The sequence below is a fragment of the Rattus norvegicus genome, chromosome 1 (genome assembly GCF_036323735.1).
Source record: "Rattus norvegicus strain BN/NHsdMcwi chromosome 1, GRCr8, whole genome shotgun sequence".
Lineage (NCBI taxonomy): Eukaryota > Metazoa > Chordata > Mammalia > Rodentia > Muridae > Rattus > Rattus norvegicus.
The window spans coordinates 144,631,009-144,653,003 of NC_086019.1; the positions used below are offsets into that span (position 1 = coordinate 144,631,009).

The 21,995-nt window shown below is 43.8% G+C and overlaps 1 protein-coding gene across 7 annotated transcripts in view; it reads left to right on the forward strand.

The window, feature by feature from the left end:
• Pde8a (phosphodiesterase 8A) overlaps nt 1-21,995 on the forward strand; it is a 123,014-nt gene that overhangs the window by 55,806 nt on the left and 45,213 nt on the right. For all 7 annotated transcript variants that reach the window (XM_063262703.1, XM_006229438.5, XM_063262704.1 and 4 more), the window contains exons 2-3: nt 13,124-13,180; nt 14,843-15,033. In XM_063262703.1, the coding sequence (XP_063118773.1) occupies nt 13,124-13,180; nt 14,843-15,033 (248 nt within the window). The remainder of the gene's footprint in view (nt 1-13,123; nt 13,181-14,842; nt 15,034-21,995) is intronic.

Genomic DNA, 21,995 nt, shown 5'->3' on the forward strand with positions numbered 1-21,995 from the left:
GGAAAGCCTCTAGGATTTGCCTAAGGATAGTTCTTGTGACTAAGGAAACTCATACCATCTGCTAGGATTCCCAGCAGAGTGGCAGATCTCCACACTTTGGTATCAGAACTTTGGTCTAGGAACCAATGGTTTCAGATCTCTGTTTCCATCAGCAAGTCCTGATAACATCGTCTCCATACCCCAGATCCATGCCATCTCCATGGCAGCTGCTGGGCCAGCCCTCCACTCCCTTGCTGATGGATGGCCTTGCTATTCTTACCTTCCCTCGGCCTGCTCTCCATAGACAACCAAGGGGACGTTTATTTTATTTTGTTTAAGTCAGACTATACCATGGAAGGACAAAGGATATGAACAACATATTGCATAAAAAGTTAATAACAAGTAGATCAGGCTGTACTGCTTTATAATATATCCCGTAGCTTTTCATGAAATTTAGAATAAAATGCAGCTTTCTTGGCTTACAAAGCTCTGTTTGATATGGCCTCTGCTTACCTAGGGCCTCATCTCATGATCTTCCCTTGTTTCTTCTAGTGCCTCTCCTGGTTCCCATAAAGTCCTCCCCTGCTAGTCTCCATTGGCTGGCCCTTGGTCATTCTGACCCCACTTCCACAGTACTGTCCCAGGGAGGCCCTCCTCAACCCCTCAGTCATTTTAGCAGCCAAGGTCCCCTGAGTCACACTCTCCCTGTTGTTAAATAGGGGTATCCGGCATGTTCTTTGTTGGTCTCCAAAGCCTAGGAAAACCCCTTGGCCCAATATGGGTGCTCAGTTACAGTTTGTCAGATAGGTAAGGACTGTTAGCCTGTTTCTTGATCTTATCGCATCTGGATATAGATGAGAGCAGGTGATTTAGACCTTGCCCCATAGAACACGAAGGAGCTGCAGAGATTAAATGCAGACAGAATGAAGTTTGCTCCTGCACTCGATGCTTACCAGTTTCTTTCTTGTTCTGCTCTAAACTTTAGTTTCTTCACCGCTGAAGTGGAGTTAGTGGACGTAACTCACAGAGTAAGAGTTTGGGGGTGGGTTGTCCTTGCCTGACGTGCACAAAAGCCTCTGTTCTGTCTCTAACATTGGTAACCCGCACTTGGGATGTTGAGCCTGGGAATCCTGACGAAGCTCAGGGTTACCCTTGACTATGTACTGTGTTCAAAGCATAGTAAATGCATGCTATCTCAGTGGTGGTTGAGAGCTAAGAAGCAAAAATAAAAGCAGGCAAGGAGAGAAAGTTGCAGCAGTGGACATTTCTGATACATTAGAATTTCTTATATCCTTTGTCTTCCCTCCCTTCCTCTCTCTTCCCCTCCTCTCCCCCTTTCCCTCTCCCTCCCCTCCCCCCTTTCCCTCTCCTCCCTCCCCCCTTCCTTCTCCCTATCCTCTCCCTCTCCAGGATCTTGTTATGTAGTCCACCTGGCCTCAGACTTTAGTCAATCTTCCCAAAGCCTCCCAAGTGCTGGGATTACCAGTGTGTGCCACACCCTATCCAGTAGCTTTCCCTTTTTACTTCAGCTCATAACAGAGTAGCTTGCCTTATAGTGTCTCTGTAACCAATATTACGTCAGTCAAATAGTCCAAAAATCTGATGTGGTTCAACAGAACAAATAATAATTTTTGTTATTTAAAAAAGTTGTATATATATGTATATGAGCGCTCTATCTGCGTTTATGATTGAGTGACAGAAAAGAGGATCAGACAGAAAAGGGCATTGGATCCTATTATAGATGGTTGTGAGCCACATGTGGTTGCTGGGAATTGAACTTAGGACCTCTGGACAAGCAACCAGGGCTCTTAACTGCTAAGCTATCTCTCTAGCCCAATCTTTGTCATTCTAATTAGTCATATTTGTCAAAAAATTTTTCACGTTAGGATATAAATATGTGTCTTTGTTTTCTGACACTCTAGTGTTACAATATACATGTATATGTATGTGTGTGTTTATGTATGTGTGTATTTAGAAACGGCCTCATTATGAAGCCCTGGCTGTCTTGGAACACACAGAGATCTGCTTGGTGCCTCCCAAGTGCTGGGGTTAAAGGCTGTGCCACCACATATTCTTTTTTTTTTTTTTTAGATTTATTTATTTTATGTATGTGAGTACACTGTCGCTGTCTTCATGCACACCAGAAGAGGACATCAGATCCCATTACAGATGGTTTGAGCCACCGTGTGGTTGCTGGGAATTGAACTCAGGACTTTTGAAAGAATAGTGAGTGTTCTTAAACACTGATCTATCTCTCCAGCACGTCACCACATATTCTTAAATTTTAATGTGTTGTGGCATCCATGTAGAGGTCAAAGGACAAATTTGTAGATTGAGTTCTCTCTTTCTACCTTTCCCTGGTCCTGAGGATTAGGCTCAGGTCACCAGCCCTTTGGGGTATACACTGACCTATGCAGCCATCTTGCTGCCCTGAATTTTACAATCTTTAAAAACAAATATTTTTAACTAATTAATTTGCATCCTGATCATAGCTTCCCCTCCCTCCCTCCGCTGAGACCCTTCCTGTCCCCTCCTCACCTTTCTCCTTAGAAGGGGAGGCCTTCTATGAATATCAATCTGGATATATCAAGTTGCAGTAGGACCAGGTATATCTTTTCCTATTGAGGCTAGACAAGGCAGCCCAGTTAGGGGAAAGAGATCCAAAGACAGGGAGCAGAATCAGAGACAGCCCCTGCTCCTGCTGAAAACAATAAATATTAATAATTAAAAAAAATTAAATCTAAGACTGAACTAAAAAAAATCTGATTTTTGTTTTGTTTTCAGACAAGGGCTCATGTAGTCCATGTTGGCCTCGAACTCACTGTGTTATCAAGGCTGGCTTTGAACTCTTCATCCTTCTACCTCCTGAATGCTTCAGGTTACAGGTGTGTATCACCACACTTCAGTAACTGTTAATTTGTGACAAATATTTTGTCAACTTGACACAAACTAGGAAGTTTGTGTCTGGGAAGAGGAAAATGCCTCTATAACAGTGACCTGTAGGCAAATCTGTTAGCCATTTTCTTGACTGATGGTTGATGTGGGAGGGCCAAGCCCACTGGGTGGTTCTACCCCTGAGCACAGGTAGTCCTGGGCTGTATGATAAGGTAAGCTGAGCAAGCCGAGGAGAGCAAGCCAGTGAATAGCATCCCTCTGTAGTCTCCGCTTTAGTTCCTGCCCAACTGCAAACTGCAAGGTGAACTAAACCTTTCCCCCACAAGACACTTTGGTCATGGTTTGGTTTTTCGAGACAGGGTTTCTCTGTAGTCCTGGCTGTCCTAGAACTCACTCTGAAGACCAGACTGGCCTCGAACTTACAGGAGATCCACCTGCCTCTGCCTCCCAAGTGCTGTTGGGGACAAAGGGGTGTGCTGCCCTATTATACCCACCTGGCTTGTTTACATCAGGGTAATAAAATACAGATGAGGACTCAACTCTTTATTGTTGTTAGTAGTGGGTTTCAGAGACGATTTCTCAGTGTAGCCCAGGCTGTCCTCAAACTTGCTCTGTAGACAGGCTGGCCTTGAACTCAGAGATCTGCAGCTCTCTGCCTCTCTGCTACTGTGATTAAAGACATACACTACCATGCCCAACAGGACACAACTCTAGAACATACTGTTGTTTCTTTATTATATAAAAAACAATCTAAACATGTCAGCTACATTTGAAGCTGAAAGAGAAAATGAAAGCTATGTTATTAAAATTGATTTGAAAAATGATGATTTTATTATAAATAGCAATGTAAAACCTAGATTAAAGGGGCTGTGACCTGAAGTGCTAGGTCAGTTTGTTTGATTTTGCTTTTGAGGCATGAGAAAAGGATGGGTACAGAAAGTCCAGTTTACTGGGAAGGCGTTTACTCTGAGGACCTGTTGCTTACATCTGCTCACTGAGTGATGTCATCCTGGTGGGCGTTATTTCTTTTTGCTGGGTGGTAATGGTGGGGAAGGAGGTGGGCGCAGGGGTGAGTGGTTGTCTGATTGTTCTGCTGGACTGATACTCTGCTCCCTAGAGTCCCCAAGACCCAGATAGTCCCTGTCGACAGGATGTAGGGCTAAATGCAGTCTAGTTATAAGTAAATAGATTTGCTGAAACATGGCTCTTTTACAGTGATACTGATAAAACTTTACAGTGTCTGAAATTTTGTCTTAAATCTTTTAAAGAATGAACATATAATTTTCTTTATTTTTCAAAATTACTCTAGTAGATGAGTTAGTTTTATAAGTTGAGACCATATAGTTATGGCTTCTTTCCTAAAAGTTATCTCACCAACTCTTTCAAAGGTTTTTTAAAGAAAAAATGTATGTTTATGTGTGTGTGCCTCTGTGAGCCTGTGTATACTTTTATGTTTATGTGTGTGTGCCTCTGTGAGCCTGTGTATACTTTTATGTTTATGTGCGTGTGCCTCTGTGAGCCTGTGTATACTTTTATGTTTATGTGCGTGTGCCTCTGTGAGCCTGTGTATGCTTTTATGTAGGAGGCAGCATGATAGTATCAGATCCTGTCAAATTGGAATTAAAGGCAGTTGTGAGCTGGGAACCAAATCTAGGTCCTCCAGAAGAGCAGTAAGCAGTGCAAACCACGGAGCCATCTTCTCCAGCCTTTCTCACCAACTTTCATTTGTTTGCTCCCACTCCCCCCTTGAGACAGGTTTTCCTGAATGGGCCTCGAACTCAGAGGCCTGTCTGTCTGCCTCCCTGTTGCTACTCACAGACTACTCACTGAGTAGGCCATGTACTCAGTGTCATTTGCCTCCGTGCTTCTGTCTGACCCTCAGCTTGACTTAACAGTGTAAAGACAGGATCTCACTAAATAGGCTGAGCTGGCTTGAACTCTGAAACCTACCTCAGCTTCCTAGGTCCCTAGGGTGGCAGGTGTGTGTGTCATCAGGTCCAGCTGTGTGTTTTACTTATGCATTCTCTCTAATCATTAGCACTTAAACACATTTAACTGATAACTTTGATTTTCTTCTTATAATCTTCTTAACCAATCTGTCTACCATCCCTCTCCCCTCCTTTCCCCTCCCCTCCTTTTTTCTCCCCGCCCCTCTCCTCTCTCTTTGGAATTCTGAGGATTGAACCCAGAGCCTAAAGTACCAAGGAAGTTAAACCCTTTAACTTTTTACTTTTTGTTTTTAATTTTTGAGACAAGATTTTACTATAGAGCTCCGGCTGACCTGGAACTAGCGATGAAGACCAAACTACACCCAGCAGCTTTTTCTTAAAAAAACAAAACAAACCATTTAGTCATTTACCGGGTAAGCACATGCGCTGCACAGCAGACAGGTGGCAGTCAGAGAAGAGCTTCAGGAGTTGGCGCTCTCCTTCCACCATGAGGGTCCCAGGATTGAACTCAGGTTCTCAGGCTTTACGTTTACATAACATAAGCATTACTGACCACCAGTGTTAGGTGCTTTACCCTGACCATCCTGCTAGCCCTGATGATCTAACAGATCCATATGCTTACGTATTTAATTCTGTTTTCACCACACACACACACACACACACACACACAAACACACACACACACACACACTTATATGTGACTGAGTTTCTCTGTGTAGACCAAGTTGGCCTCACGCTCAACCCTCCTATCTCAGCCTCCCAAGTAGTAGGATTGTAAGTGTGCTCCAGCTCTACCACGCCAGCTCTGTTTATAAGTGCGATTATGCTCTGACTGTAATACAGCAGTCTCCTATAAACCTTATCACGTGAGTTTTCAAGTAATCTCTATTTACATATTTCCTACTTCCTTCCAATTTAGGAATAGTGCAAATTGGTGTTTTAAATGTCTATGGTATGGGCGTTGGAGTGATGGCTCAGAAGTTAAGTACTTACTACGGAAGACCCACATTTGGTTTCCAGCACCCAGACCACATGTCATACAGCTTACAGCCACCTGTAATTCAGCTCTAGAGTATCTGATGTCCTCTTCCGACCTCCATTGTCACCTGTATGCCTGCACACAGACATACATAAATATCTATATGTAAATATATAGTAAAAGAAATGTTTTTAATTTAAAATGTCTATCTTCTGTATATAGGTGTTTCTGCCTGTGTGTGTCTGTGTGCCATGTGCTTGCTGTGCCCATGGCGGTCAGAAGTGGGCATAGATCCCTAGGACATGAAAGCCACGTGGCTGCTGGGACCCACACCAGTGGCCCAGTAAGAGCAGTAAGTGCTTTTAACTCCAGAGCCACCTCTCTAGCTCCAGTAAAAGAAATGTTAAAAGAAATAATAACAATAAAAAAAACCAGGAATAAGAAAGCTTTGGCACACATCTGGGATTCCAACATTGTAGAGTCTGAAATAAGCAGGTCGTGAGTTTGAAGCTACTTTGGGCTACGTGGAGAGTTCCAGACTGGCAGGAACAGTCTAACAAGACCCCTATTTCAAAAACAAAGCCAAGGCCTGCTGCCACCATGGTGAGCAGAGTTGCCCTCTAAAGCCGCCCTAGGGACGAAAGCACAGCTTTTCCTTAGGCTGGTGTCTGTGTACTCCTTTTGGAATGAGTATTGAACCCAGGCCTATGTTCTCTCACTGAGTGGCATCCCTAAGTCCTGAACCTTCCTCCTTAGTTTCTGGTTCAGGCCACAGTGGTTGGAGAAGAACAGAGTTTGTACTTGATGACTGTCTTTAAGCTTTTAAGTCATCTGCTACAATCATCAGGTTGTGGGGTTTTTTTTCCTTTCTGCTTGAACTGCTTTTCTCTACTAGACCCTCACAGCAGAGCTCACTAGCCTTGCCTGTGGGGCTGAAGCTGAAGGACAGGACACAGCCTTGGAAAGCGCTCTGCCTGGCGCAGGAGAGGCATCTTTGCTATTGGTGCTTTTGTTAGGAAGCTGTGGCTGCTGTCCTGTAGTGAAGGTGACCTCCACCTTTACTCCCGCTGAGCAGGTCCACTACTGTTGTCAGTGTCAGCTCTGCTGTTTGTTTGTTTATTGGCCTTTCACTCATTTCTTGCTTTAAATTTCACTCATAAAAAGCAACAAACAGAAGCTCATCATTCACACTGGTCTCTGGCCCTTTGCTCCCCTTCTTACTGTGTAAAGGGAGGGCAACTGCATAAAACAGCCCCCCTATCCTCTGGTTTGTAAAAGTCATAAAACATAATAGCTTATTTTTAAATGTGCAGTTCAATTGAATTAAACAAGATTTATAATATGCACTCATCACCACCACCCATCTTTAGAACTTACAAACCCGAGAATGTCTGTCCATCCAATATCAATGTCTCAATCCCCGCCCGCCAGGAACCACTCCCCCCTTGCTTTCTCTGTGGTTTTGACGGCTCCTAAAAATCTTGTAACCGTGAAGAATGGTCCTTTCATGACTGTGTTTCACTTCCTGTAATATCCCCAAGGTTCTTCCGTGTTAAAGCGTGTCAGGATTTCTTTCCCTGGTAACTTGGATATTCTGTTGTATTTATGTGCTTTTCTTTGCTTGTCCTTTTATGGATATTTAGGCCACTTCCATGTTTCTGCTATGCTGACTGGTGCTGCTATAAACATGAGTGTATAATTCTCTGTCTGAATTACTGCTTTCTTTCCATTCTTTGGAGCATAAACCAGAAGTGGATTAGATGGATCACATGAGAGTCCTATTTTTAACGTTTGTGGAATTGCCATACTCTTCCCCACTGTAGCTGGCCATTTTGTATTCCTACCAACAATGCTCAAGTTTTCCATATTCTCTGCACCCTCATGGACACTTATTCTTTGCTTTAAAAAAGAGTCACCATATTAATAGGAGTGAGGTGATAGCTTGTACTTTTAATTTCCATATTTAAGTCAATTTTAAGATTTATTTCTTTGTTATGTATGTGTTTGCTTTCACATATGTATGTGCACCACATGTGTCTGCAGAGGCCCAGAGAGGGTGTTAGATTCCTCAGAACTGGAGTTACAGATGGAGCCACCATGTGGATTCTGAGTATCCGACCTAGGTCTTCAGGAAGAGCAGTAAGTGCTCTTAACCACTAAGACGTCTCTCTTTTAGAAATTTACATTTAAAAAGATTGGTAATGTTGAACATCTTTGCATGCGTTTCTTATTTTTATATCTTCTTTGAGAAATGTCTATGAGAGTCCTTTACCCTTTTTTAAAGAAAGCTTTTATTAGAGTTATTGACTGTATCTTACATGTGAGTGTTTTGGTCACATGTGTACATGTTTGGTGCCCACTTAGGTCAGAAGGCATTTTAATCAGGGTCGGCTGAATTGTTGTTTCTTATGTTTCGAGTCTCACTATTTTCTCTCCCCGTGTGAGTTGCCCTTTTACTCTGTTAATATTGTTTTTGGTTGCACAGCGTCTTTCTTGCTGCTGCCTGTTTCACTAACGTCATATCTAAGAAATTGTTGCCAAATCCAATATCAGGTGCTTTCGTTGTGTTTCCTTCTATGAGTTTTACATTTTATATCTTACACTTAGGTCTTTAGCTGTCAGTGCTGGGCCATGGCATTAGGCAAGCACCGACTTGGACATTTATGTCTGAGTGTCCAGTTCTCCCGTCATCATTTGCTGAAAAGACTGTCTTTTCCCCCGTCGAGTTGTCTTGGCACCTTTGTTAAAAATTATTCGAGGATATGTGCCAGGTTTCTCTCTAGCCTCTCTGTTCATTTCAGTGTCTGTCTAAACTGCTCCACGTGACTTTGAATGCTGTAGTTTTGTAATAAGCTTTGAAATTAAGAAATGTCAGTCTTGCAGGTCATTCATTCACTAGCAAGATTGTTTTGGCTATTAGTGATCCCGAATTTCCATATGAGTTCTAGATGTACATTTTTCTTTCTGCCAAAAAGAAAAGAAAGAAAAATCACTGGTATTTTAATAAAGACCCTGATGACTGTGTAGATTGCTTTAGGTAGCATTAACATCTTAGTAATGTTGTCTTTTAATCTATAAACATAGGATGTGTTTCCATTTAGTGAGAAGTTTCTGGTGTATATGTGGCATGTGTGCATGGTGTGTGTGTGTGCATGATGTGTGTGTGTGTGTGTGTGTGTGTGTGTGTGTTTATCTGTTAACACTGGAGGCCTCAGTTGGTACTGCCTCCTCCCCTCCCTCTCCCCTTCTTCCCCCCTCATTATACTGCATAGCCCTGCATAGCTCTGGCTGGCCTTGAACTCACTGTGTGGAGGGGGATTGATTAGAGGTGTGTCCATCACACCCAGCCTTTCTTCGTTTTTTTAAGACGCTGTCTCCCCGAGCCTGGAGCTTATAGTTTCAGTTAAACTGGTTGGCAGTCGAGCCCCTAGGATCCACTTGTCTCTCTGTCCCCACCCAGTACTTGGGTTATCAACACACACTACTTGCCGGACAGTCTGTGCCTACAGATCCAAGCTGAGGCCCTCATTCATGGCACAGAAAGCCTTTGCTAACCGAGCCGTCTCCCCAGATGATTAGTTTTTTCATTACTCTATCAAGTGCGTCCTTCCCACATTCCTTTCAGGTTACTAAGTGCAGTAATGTATTTGATTTTTGTAACTTGTATGCTGCTGAGTTTATTTACTAGTCCTAGCAGTTTTCTTGTGGGATCCTCAGGATTTCTTTATTTAAGATTTATTTCTTTATTTATCTTTCATGAGTTAAGATAATGTTACTCCTTTTCTATGTTGAGTGGCTCATTCATTTTCCCTGCCTAATTGTTTTGTAAGAGTGGAGAAGCAGGCTTCTCTCCTCATTCCTAACTTTAGAGGAGCTGCTTCCTTTCTTTTCCTGCTGGGTGTGCTTGCTGTGGGTTTCTTATAACTAGGTGTTCTCTTCTACTCCTAGCTAACCATTTTTGTGAGGAAGAGGTCAATGTCATTGTTTTTCTTCAGGAGCTGCCCAACTTGGGGTTTGGTTCGGTTGGTTTGTTTTTGTCATACTTTTATTTGCTATGTATGCGTGGGCATGAGCACATGGGTGGGGGCGAGCATGTAGCTATCTAAGAACGACATAGAGCAGTCCAGCAGACCTCACTTCTCCTTCTACCTTTATGTGGGCTCTGAGGCTCAAACTCAGGTCCCTGACTTGTGTGGTAACCTCTCACCATGAGACAGTACCTGTCACCAGCCTAGAGCTCATCACTCGTCTAGACCAGTGAGCACCAGGGGTTCACCTGGCTTTGCCTCTGCAACGTTGGCTTTTCGTTTTTGTTTTTTAAGGAGGATGCTTGGTATAAAACTCAGGTTCTCATGCCTGTGCAGGTACCACTTTACCCACTGACCCCCAGCCCAGGCATAACCATGTAACTGAACTTTGGGCTACTCTGTGGGTTCCTTTTCTACCACCTTTCTCCACCCCCTATTCCACATTTCCAACACGCCAACACTAGGTAGGGGAGAAAGAAGGCTAGAGGGGAAAGCGAGTGTCCATATCATTAGACTACTTTGCTAATTAGGGGCATTGAGTTCTTTGGGGTGAGTTTGATCTTTGCTGTCAGGATATCCATTTTTTTCTTCTCATCTCTTTGCACATGACTACTTGATAATCCAGATGAACAGCAACCAGCAGTCATCATCATCATTATCACCACCACCACCATCATCACTATCACCATCACCATCATCAGTAGCAGTGGCGGCCACCACTGAACCCTTCTTGGGGCTCTAGCATTTGTATAACCCTCTCCAGAGTCCCCAGAATTTCAGATGTCATACACTTGCAGAAACTATCTGCAGCTGGTGAGATCACACCCCTGCTAGAGCATGAGGCAAATTATAGTCAGCTGCTGTGGACAGTTTAAAGCAGCCCCACATCCCACACCTGGGATTAACATGAAATCGCATTGCTGTAACACTTCTGTGTTTTTGAAGAAACCTGATTCTCACTACACAATCATTTGCCTGAGGGTTTATTGGCCTGTAGCTTTCTTGTATCCCTGTCTAGTTTGGGTGTCAGGGTAATGCTAATTTATAGAATGACTTGGGAGGTATTTCCATCTCTTCAGTTGTTTGGAAAACTTTGAAGAAGATTGGTATTAGTTCTTTAAAAGGTAGAATTTATCCATGAGGCCATCAATCCTAGGTTTTCATCTATTCAGATTTTCTGTATTGATGTGATTTAATCTCAGTAGGTTTTGTGTTTTTAGACATGTGTCTGTTAGAGCCAGGTTATCCATAATTAAATAAAGGTGCATAATTGTTCATTGTATTTCTATGATTCTGTTATTGTCGGGTAATTTGAAGTGTTACCTCCACTGTCATTTGTGATTTAGTAATTTGAGTCTTCTCTCTTTCTTCTTTGTCTGTCTAACTAAAGGTTCATTAATGTGTTTTTTCCTAGTAATCATATTTTGGCTTTATTGGTTTCTTCTATCATCTATTCTTTATTTCACTTTATCCCTACACCAATCTTTATTATTTCCTTTTTTCCTGAAAACTTTGGGTGATGTATTATCTTTTTAGTTCCTTAAAATATAAAGTTAGTTTGATAATTTGAGATCTACTGTGACAATTTTTTAAACACTGTGTGCCTGCATGCTTATGTAAGTGCAGGTGCCCATGGAGGTCAGGGGCACAGATGCCTGGAGCTCCAGTCACGGGCAGCTGTGAGCTGCCTGATGGGGGTGCTGGGAACCAAACTCCAGTCTTCTACAAGAGCACTATGTACTCTTAATGGCTGAGCCATGTCTCCAGCCCCCTGTGACTCTTTTTTTTTTTTAAATCTATTTATTTATCATATATGAGTACACTTTAGCTGTCTCCAGACACACCAGTAGAGGGCCTCAGATCTCATTACAGATGGTCATGAGCCATCATGTGGTTGCTGGGATTTGAACTCAGGACCTTTGGAAGAACAGTCAGTGCTCTTAACCACTGAGCCATCTCTCCAGCCCTCCCTGTGACTCTTAATGTAAATGTGTGTAGATAAAAATTTGCCCATAACACCGTTTTTACTGCTACCTGGTTGGTCAGAAGTCAGTGATCATAAGCAACAGTTGTGATTGGAACAGCATTGCTGTGATTTGGAGGGAAAAGGCCCGCATGGCCTGACATTTATTGGTCCAGACAGCTGTGCACATGGCCTGCTGTGGAGCTAGGTCTGGTAGACTGGCTGTCTTAGTTTCTATTCCTACACAAACATCATGCTCTGTAGACCAGGCTGGCCTTCAACCCAGAGATCTGCCTGCCTCTGTCTCCAAGTGCTGAGATTAAAGGCGTGTGCCACCAATGCCCCATAATTAAGCCTCTTAAAATTGTAGCAAAAGACAGATATCAGATTTAATTTCTTTCTCCTTTCCTATTTTTTTCACACTCTACAACTTAGAAAATATCCTGTGTGTTTGTGGGGGGCGGATACTGTCACATGTCAATCTGTAGAAATGACAGGACAACCCTGTGATGCTAGAGCTGTCTCCACATGTACATGGGGTCAGGGATCAAATTCAGTTGGTCAGGCTTACATGGCAAGTGCCACTGTCCGCTGATCTGTCTCACAGTCCTCCACCTTCCTTTTTGGAAGCAATAGTTCTCACTGAACCTAGAGCACATTGACTCAGCTAAGCTGACTTGCCAGTGAGCACAGCATTTGCCTGTCTCCATCTCCCTGTGCTGGTATTACAGACACATCTGGATTTTTATGTAGTTGCTGAAGCTCTCAGGTCCTCACTCTCTTCCGGCAAGCATTTTGCTAACTGAGCTCTCGTCCCAGGCCTGATGCTGTATATATTAGTGTCTGGAGTTTAATGTCAGCATCTCCTAAAGTTAAGAATGGATTAGCCAAGGCCGTTATGCTCCTCTGTAAAAGAAGAGTCAACTGTTTCTCAGAGAAGCTTCTTTGACTGACATCCATTGTTCTGACTACTAGATTGCATTATTCATGTGCCATTTTGGGTGTAAGACTTCATTATCCTCCAGGAAAAGGTGGGGATGGGTTATAGGGACTATCTGTGTTTATTTAGTATCTACTCTTGTATTATAATCTCGATCTTTGTAACAAATGAGAAACTGGCTGAGGAAGGATGAGTAATTGTCTTGAAGTTCAACTGGGACAGCTACCCTGAGGTCAAATACATTTTCATTCTGCTTTCTGTTTTCATTTCTCCTGGGAGTTTTAATGTCTTACTTATCTAATATTGGTGTAAATTTTAGAGTAGATATTTTACTTTTGTCTGTGACACTGAATAGCGAGGGAATAATATAAGCAAATCTCTTTCTTACAGGTATCAGTTGCTGATGTGCAATTTGGCCCGATGAGATTTCATCAAGACCAGCTTCAGGTATTATGCTGCAACCATCACATTTCAATTTTCTTTAATTAGGAGGGTATTTAAAATGATACATTTAAGATACTTTGTTTTTCTACTTAGATCCTAGCACCAGGATAGTTAAATTTCTTAGACTCGGAAACAATATTACAATCCTTTCCTTAGGAGAGGAGCACACACTGAGGTTAGAATTTAAGGTGGCAATAAAGGGGAAGTGTAGAACTGTGCATGCACTCACATGTGTGCATACATTGAGAGGAAGGAAAACCGAAGTGGCAAAAAGCCAAGGGTGGATTCATCTAGAGGAAGAATATTTAAGGCATTGTCATTCATAACTTCTGTAAGTTTGAATTTTTCCAAAATGAAAATTTAAAACAGCCCCTTCCATTACACCAAGTTGTTGTTCAGGGGACAAGGTCTTATATGCCATGTTGGCCTCAGGGGTTGGAGAGATGGCTCGGTGGTTAAGAGCACTGAGTGCTCTTGCTTACAACTGTCTGCAACTCCAGGGCTAAGGGATCTGATTTCCTTCTGGGACTCTGGGCCTTTTACACACATGGTGCACATATGTACAGGCAGACAAAACACCTGTACCCATTATCAAAAATAAACGAGTCTTTAAAAAGGGATGAAGCGGGGCTGGGGATTTAGCTCAGTGGTAGAGCGCTTACCTAGGAAGCGCAAGGCCCTGGGTTTGGTCCCCAGCTCCGGAAAAAAAAGAACCAAAAAAAAAAAAAAAAAAAAAAAAAAAAAAGGGATGAAGCGCAGCCAGGTTAGTTGAAGCGGCCTGCACATGAACTGTGTTTGCTGTTGTATTTTAACCATGTGAAGGAGGCTGACAGAGGCGCGTGTCCTTGGTTCCTTGCATCAGTGGTATTTGAACAGTTGGGCAAACTTTCAAGGAGGTAAAGAGTTTCTTTCAGTTTTGTAGTCAACCTCTGTCTGCAAGGTGCTCCATCATCACACAACCTCTGTTGTCCATGGAGTTCAGCCCTGAAGGGGATAAAGCAGAGATGCTTTGAACCTGGTTTGGCTGGGGGGTGCTGGTTGAACAGAGGAGAGGCAACAGCTCCAGGCCAGGATGAGCAGTTACCGGCCTAGCATGGACATAGATGATACCCAGGTTGCCTGGGTTCTTGTGTCAGTGTGACTACCCAGCAGCCCTAACCTTGACAAATCTTCTCTCCTATTCAGAATGGCTTTCAACATGGAGGCATTGCATAACATTTGAGTTAAAACATGTTAAGTAGATCGTTTAAGGACTGTGAGTCCCAACAGCTTTACTAAAATACTTGTGTTTACCGTCTGAAGCACTTCACTAGAATGCCAGCCTGTCATACTTAGTTGATGTTCTGTTTGCTAACATAAATATTTGTGTTTGATTAACTTTAAAATAAAATGTTCTGACAAGTCTTTATTGAGTCCTATCGATGGTACTATCAGCAAAAAAGTAAGCATATGTCCCAAGCGCTTGGACTTCCAGCCTAGACATTTTAGCATTGGCTCACCAATGAAGGCTAATGTCCCTGAGTTATATGTAAGAAAAGAATGTATATTTACAGATGTTATGTTCATATCTTGTGTCCTAAACATTTAAGAATTTTCTCTGGCTTCTTTAAAAATGACGGTTATAACAAGATTTTTTTTAAATGTGTTCGCACTCTTCTGATCCAGGTACTTTTAGTGTTTACCAAAGAAGATAGCCAGTGTAATGGATTCTACAGGGCATGTGAAAAAGCCGGGTTTAAGTGCACAGTCACCAAGGAGGTGCAGACTGTCCTTGCCTGTTTCCAGGACAAACTCCATGACATCATCATCATAGACCACAGAAATCCCCGACAGATGGATGCGGAGGCAATGTGCAGGTAAGCAGGCAGTCCAGCGACAGAGTGCCATGGGTCCTTATGACAGCAGATGCGGCCCCGGCCCATAAACACTCTAAGTCAGAGTCAATCTCCCTTCCTTGTATGCAAAATAAGCAAGGTAAATTGTCTTTCTTGCTTTATTTAAAACAGTAAGAGGTTGTCTTGCATGCACAAAGCTCTGGGCTTGCTCCCCAACTTTACAAAAAAAAATCAAAACAACAATAAAAATTAGTAAGAAAATATAAATGACAACCATTAGGGGTAAGATGAAACCAACATTTATTTAATCCAAACTACCACTTGAATATTACTTAAAAAGGGAATTATTATAATTTTCTAGATTATGTTAAAAGTATCTTTTTCTGTTGTTTATACATGTGTGTCTTGTGGGTGTGCCCATGTGAAAGTATCACGTAGAAGCTCGGGGCCAACTTGGCGTCTTCTTGCATTTGCCACTCATTTTTATTGAGATGGGATCTCTCACTGGCTCTGAGTCTCATCTCTCCAGCCCGGTTGACCGGCCAGCAACTCCTCAGGGATCTGCCTCTTCCCACCTTCCGCATGTCCTGGGCTTAAATGCATGCTGCCATGCCAGGCTTTCATACTCCGATAGCAGAGATTCAGTCTGGGGTCCTCGTGATTATAGGTCAAGCCCTCTAAAAACGGATCCTCTTCCTAACTGGTAGCTCTTGGGTGACTCCAGAACTGAACTGCACACAGTGGGCTTGGCTGGCCAGTGAAGACCTTTAAAAATACAGTCCCTGATCTTATTCTCTTCCTGATAGGCCTGGCCAAGAATCTGGGTTTTTCTTGTTAGCTTTCTGCCATTTCATTCTGTGGGGTAAGAGGGGGATTTGTGTCATCCCTAGTGAGTTTCCTAGAGGCTGGAGCAGGTCCTGACAGCTTTTCACACCAGCTTCATCTCGGTTTCAACCGTTGTCTGGTTTGTCTCTCTTAAGAGCATCTTTGCAAAGCCACCTGCCTAGAATGAACTGTTTCATCAAGAAATTTCTCTAGAATCTCATCCCTCAACTGGCCTTCCTTGCTTTCAGCAGACCTTCGAAGCCCATGAGACCTTAGCCTGACAGAGCTCTGTTCTTCCTTTATCCTCCGTTTGGGGTACTTACGCAGTACCAGCTTGTGAAAAGTATTTTGTCAGTGGCTGACCTGTCCAAATTATCATTGACCTGTAGCTCTTTACTGGGTGTTTGGAACTCCTTGCTCTCCTGTACAATACCTTTGTCGGTTGCATATTCAAGTCCTGTTTCAGAGCCTCACTTGGCAAGTCTTGGCTTGGGCACTACATACTATACATACTATAGCCGTATGGATGAACAGAGCATGCATCCTGCCTCCAAGGGACGGATGCTCTAGTTGTAGAGTGTGATGTCGGATTTCGGACTGACCTGATTAAGGCATGCTGAAGGCATACCTCTGTGAATCCCTCTGGGCATTTCCAAAGAGGATCAATTGAGAGGGGTAAGGCACACTCTGAGTGTGAGTGGTCCCATGCCATGATTGGAGTCCTGGAGTAAGTAAAAGGGGAAAGGAAGAGCCACTGAGCTCCAGAATTTCTCCTCTCTGTTTCCTGATTTGCAAGGTGTAAGCTCCCTTTGTCATAGCTGTGCGTGCTCCTGCCACGAGCCTTCCCTACCATGATGGACTGCATCTTCTGAACGAACTATCAATGTAAATGAACCAACCACTTTCCCTGAAGTTGTTTTTATCAGGTAATTGGTCATAGCACAAGGAAAGTAATTCATACATAGAATATCTTTGTTTCCTGTAACTATAACATAAAGCTTGAGACTAGATAATTGATAAAGAACAGAAATTAGGCAGCTGGAAAGATGGCTCAGTGGCTAATAGCACCTGTTGCTCTTCCAAAAGACCTGAATCCAAGTCTCCAAACCCAAGCCAGCCCACTGCCACCCCAGTCAACAACTGCCCACAAAGCTCCCTCATCCCCACCCCACCAGAGACAGGGTCTCACTATGTAGCCCTATCTGTCCTGGAACTCACTCTGCAGACCAGGTTGGCCTCAAACTCACAGGGATCTGCCTGCTTCTGCCTCCTAAGTGCTGGGATTAAAGGTGTGTGTAACTTTAGCTGGGGGATGGGGTTGGGAATCCCAATCTTTCTCCTGGCTCCTCTGTCACCTATACATGCATGGCACATACTCACAAGACACACACACACACACACACACACACACACACACACACACACACACACACAGAACAAAAATGTTTTTTCATAGTTGTCAAGACTAAGAAAACCAGGGTAAAGGTACTAATAGGTTCAGTTGTCTGGCCGCTTCCTCTGGCTATGTGAAATCTCCTTTAAAAGGACCTTAATCTCATTCACTGGAGAGCAGCCTGAATGGCCGAAGTTCTTAAGGCCCTACTTCTTGACACTGTCACATTGGCAACTCATAGATTTTGGAGGACACATAGTCAAGCCATACAGAGACAGGCAGGTGAGTTCACAAGAAGAGATTTAGGAGGGAAAGGGGGCTTGAGAGAGCACGTTTGAGTTGAATAGTGAGGGTGGGCAGAAGTTTTGAAAAGAATGGTGTGGAGGAAGGGCAGCATAAGGGAGGGCACCAGGGTGCCTAGGCCTCTGCCGGTGCTCACTGCTATTCAGACAGCTGTAGGGTGGCTCAAGGGAGCTCTGGGCCTCAGATGAGCCAGATGCAAAGGCCTAGTGTGCTGAGCCAGTCTTTGGACTCTACTCTGGGTAGTTAAGACACTGATACTCTGGGCATGATAGATAGTACATGCCTCTAATCCTCCATGTAGGTAGAGGAAGAGATTGAGAATTTTGAGCCTAGTCTAAGCTACATAGTGAGCCTCCATTACCACCTCTGCTGTGTTGTAGAGACTACTCAGGATCTGTGTCTACACGGTGCTCAGCACACACAAGTCTGCAGCTACAGTACTCAGGAAGGGAGGCAGTGAGAAGGAGCTTTCCCTCCCTCCCACTGCTTCTGCTATACTTGGGATGCTGGGTTTGCTCATCAAAGAAACGTGGTGCTGCCCTGGAGAATGGCAAGTCTTCTGGGAGCTTGTCAGAGGCATGTGCTCCAATCCTGATGCCCCCTCAAGACAGGCTGGTCAGTGTGGCTTCCCAACCATGTTGAAAGGAGGGACAGAGTGAAAACAGTGCTTCACACTGCGCAGTTGCAGTACAGCAAGCCATGATTCTATGTGTGGTTTGAGAACTAGAGAGAGCAAGCCAGGTGTCCTGCAGCAGACACAGTGCTGCTGACAGTTGCCAAGCCTGTTGACCTGAGAGGAAGGTGATTCTGACACCCAGGGTTCAGTGAAGCGAGCTAAGGAAGCTGATGGCTGTCTGTCAGCAACCTGGATAAAGTCACTTCCATTCAAGGGTGAGTGACAGGATGAAGAAGGGTGCAGGCTATAAAAGCTGCATCAACATAATGACACAGAAAGAATAGCACGTGTGTGTGTGTGTGTGTGTGTGTGTGTGTGTGTGTGTGTGTGTGTGTGTGTATAGGCCAGAGGCTGACACAGGGATTGATTGTACTTGAACACTGCTCACCGTATTTTTAAGGCAGGGTTTTAACTGGTCCGGAGCTTATCCATTAGACTAGTCTTGTTGGCCATCAAACTCCATACCCTCCTCCCAAGTGCTGGGGCTGTAGACATGCACTGCTGCTCCAGACTTTTGCATGGGTCCTGAGGATCTGAGCTTAGGTACTCATTTTTTTTTTTTTTGAGGCAAACGCTTTGCCAACCGTAGCTCTGAATAGTGTTTCTTTTATGAAAAGCTGCAGAACATTCTAGAAGACATAAGTTTAGAGTGCTCAGAAGAGGTGAGGAATGCTCCTTGGTGCCATAGGAGCATAGCTGCATAACGGAAGGGAGGAGCTCCTGAAGGGAGGAGGAGGCAGGAGAAATGCTCTGGTAGAAACCTGGCATGCTCTAGTACAGCAGTTCTCAGCTGTAGGTCAAGACCTCTTTGGGGTTGTGTGTGTCAAACAACTCATTCACAGGGGTCACTAAGCCATCATAAACCACAGATGTTTACATTATGATTCATAATGGTACATTGAAAATAATTTTATGTATGGTTCAGGGTCTCCACAGCATGAGGAACTGTACTAAAGGGTTGCAGCATTAGGAAGGTTGAGAACCACTGCTCTAGCAGAATTAAATCCACATGGGTCCAGAAGCAAAAGTGAACTCAGGATAGGGTAATGGCTCAGTGGGTACAGAGGTAACTGTGCAAGCATGAACACCAAGTTCAGATCCCCAGAGCCTGTGTCAATGCTGAGCATGTATGGCCCACCTTGATTCCAGTCTGTGAGGGCAGCAGCGACGGGATCCCTGGGACAAGCTGGTCATCTAGAGAAGCTGAAGCAGCGAGCTTCAGGTTCAAGAGAGGCCTTGCCTCAGTGGATAAAGTGGAGAGTGACTGAGAATGACCCCAACATCGGGGTGGGACTACACACAACCCACAAACAGAATCATGTTCCTCCCCTCACAAAAGAAAAAAAGGACAGTGTCAGACATTCAGACCATTCCTTGATTCACCTTGGTCTGAAGATCAAGATCACTGTGAACCTCTACCAGGTAATCTTCTCTTCAGTGTTAATGCTGAGACCAGCATCAGAATCATTTGGAGTTCTCAAGTGTGACTAGAGACTGGTAGTTTCCCCTGCACACATTCCTGGTTCTAATTCTCTGTTACTTCACAGGGCATGTAGCCACCTAAAAAGTATGTTGTCTGCCTTAGCTTTCCTTGTAGCTATCTATTGGAACTATCATGTGTTTTCTAGAAAGTATCCTTGTGGGAGGGTCATGCTGTTTTTCCTGATGTCTAGAATGTGGACACTATAGCTAACATTCAGATAATCTTAAACCACAAAGACTAAACCTTCTTTAGACAATAATAGAGAAGTACACATTGAAAATCCAGGTTCCTGGTTCTGCAGAGTACTACAGCAGCTCTGAGTGCTCTCTGCATGTCTTAGATTCCTGTGTGAGACAGTAATACATTTTATCTGAGTGTGTGCACGCATCTGTCTGTCTGTCTACCTACCTACTTTGAGGCAGGATCTTTCTACAAAGTCCTGGTGGTACTGGAACTTGCTCTGTACACCAGACTGGACTTGAACTCACAAAGATCCACCTGCCTCTGCCTCTGAAGTGCTGGGATTAAAGATGTGCACCACCAGGCCTGACAGGAGGGTTTCTATCATGTGTAGTCAAAAGTAGTTCTGAGAATGCCCCAGTTTTCTCAGTCTTTAAGAGTCTCCTGACTTTGAAATGTGTCTCCCTGGTGTCCATTTCGACTATGTCAAGTCATTTCTCTCCTGGTTCCATGGTTTTTGAAGCAATAATATTAGTTTTTAAGGCCATTGTTTTTCCTGCCAGGTTCTGTGCCTGTCATTCATTCTGATTTCTAGCAGTTGTTGGTTTTCCTAAAGGAAGTGTTTACTTCTATCCTCACATACAGTTTAGCACTGCTTTGATAGGCTTATGGCTAGATGGACACGTTCCCTCTCCTGCTTCTTCATTGATACAGAGCCCCTTGTTTGTTTCCTCCAGTGATGGGCAGGTTGTCCAGAACTCTCCCTTATATATTACTTGCATAGCTCCTACTTACTGTAACTATTACCCCCACTAAAATACTGAGAATGTCTTTGAAGTGGCTGGCTAGAAACTTAAGTCTCCCTTTCCCTCTCCACTGCTATTATGATGAAGGGCATGATGGGAACCTGTAAGAACAGGTGCAGTGTCCCTAGAGTCACAGGAACAGCATGCGTGAGTCTGTGCTCTTTCTCCACCCCTGAGATTAGAGTCAGCATGGATTTTGTTACCAGGAGTGCATTGGCTTCATACAAATGAGGGTCTGCTGCACCACTGACCCATCTGGACCTCGGTAACCCTCCCTTGGCCTTGCTCTCCAGAAACTGAGTCTGGTCTTCTCCAGACTGGAAGACCAAGGTTGGACACCTACCCTGCAAGCCCTACAGTGACCTATGTGGAAAGTCTTTCCAGTAGAGCTCTACAGTGTCCTTTAAGTTGGCTCCTGTGGGGAAGAAGGACAGGAAGAGCTGTGTGCCCATGAGAGAGATTAGCTGGGCCCTGGAGCTGCTTTTCATTTTGAGCATCTCACTGAGAACTGTGAGCCACAGCCTCAGTCTGCATGCCCCAAGGTAAGGGTGGCAAAGGATAAAGGTTCTACCTATTCTGTGATCACATTCCTGCCCCAAGGGTAGGGTATTGTTTTAGTTTCATTTCTGTTGCTGCGATAAAATATTCTGGCAATAGAAATTTAGTGGAGAAAGGGTTTATTTTATCTCACAATTCCATGTTATAATCCATCACTTGGTGAAGTCAAGGTGACAGGAACTCGAAACAACTAGATACATTACACCCACAGTCAGAAGCAGAGAAAAGTTAATGTATAACTTGTATGCTCACTTGCTTGCTTTGTGCTCAGCACTTAATTAAGACAATCCCCCACAGACAAGTCGAGGTCACCAGAGTGCAGACAACCTCTTATTGATAAATTCTCTTTCCGACATTGTGGGTGTGGTGAGATGGCAATTAAAGCTAACCATTAAGTAGTTAATTGGGACAGAAAGCACATGGATGCATAAAGCCTGCAAATCTTAAAATACTCTCTGGCTTTTTACAGGAAAGTTTGCGAGGATCACACACCCACTGTAAATGGTAATTCCCTCATAGACATCCCGAGTAGTTGTGTTATGCTCTGTCTTTGAGAAATTGGGAAGTAGCCACTCAAATAATGTGTTGTGCTCTGTGAATCAGAAGTGGCTCGACATTTTTTTTTAAATAGAGCTGAAGTCATGTAGTCAGCCTTGGCTGGTTCTGTCCCGTCCCGAACACATCATCCTCCAGGAGGCCAGTGTGATTCTCTTGTAGCTAGGACAGTCTGAATATGGCGTTCTTCACCATCCTCATCAA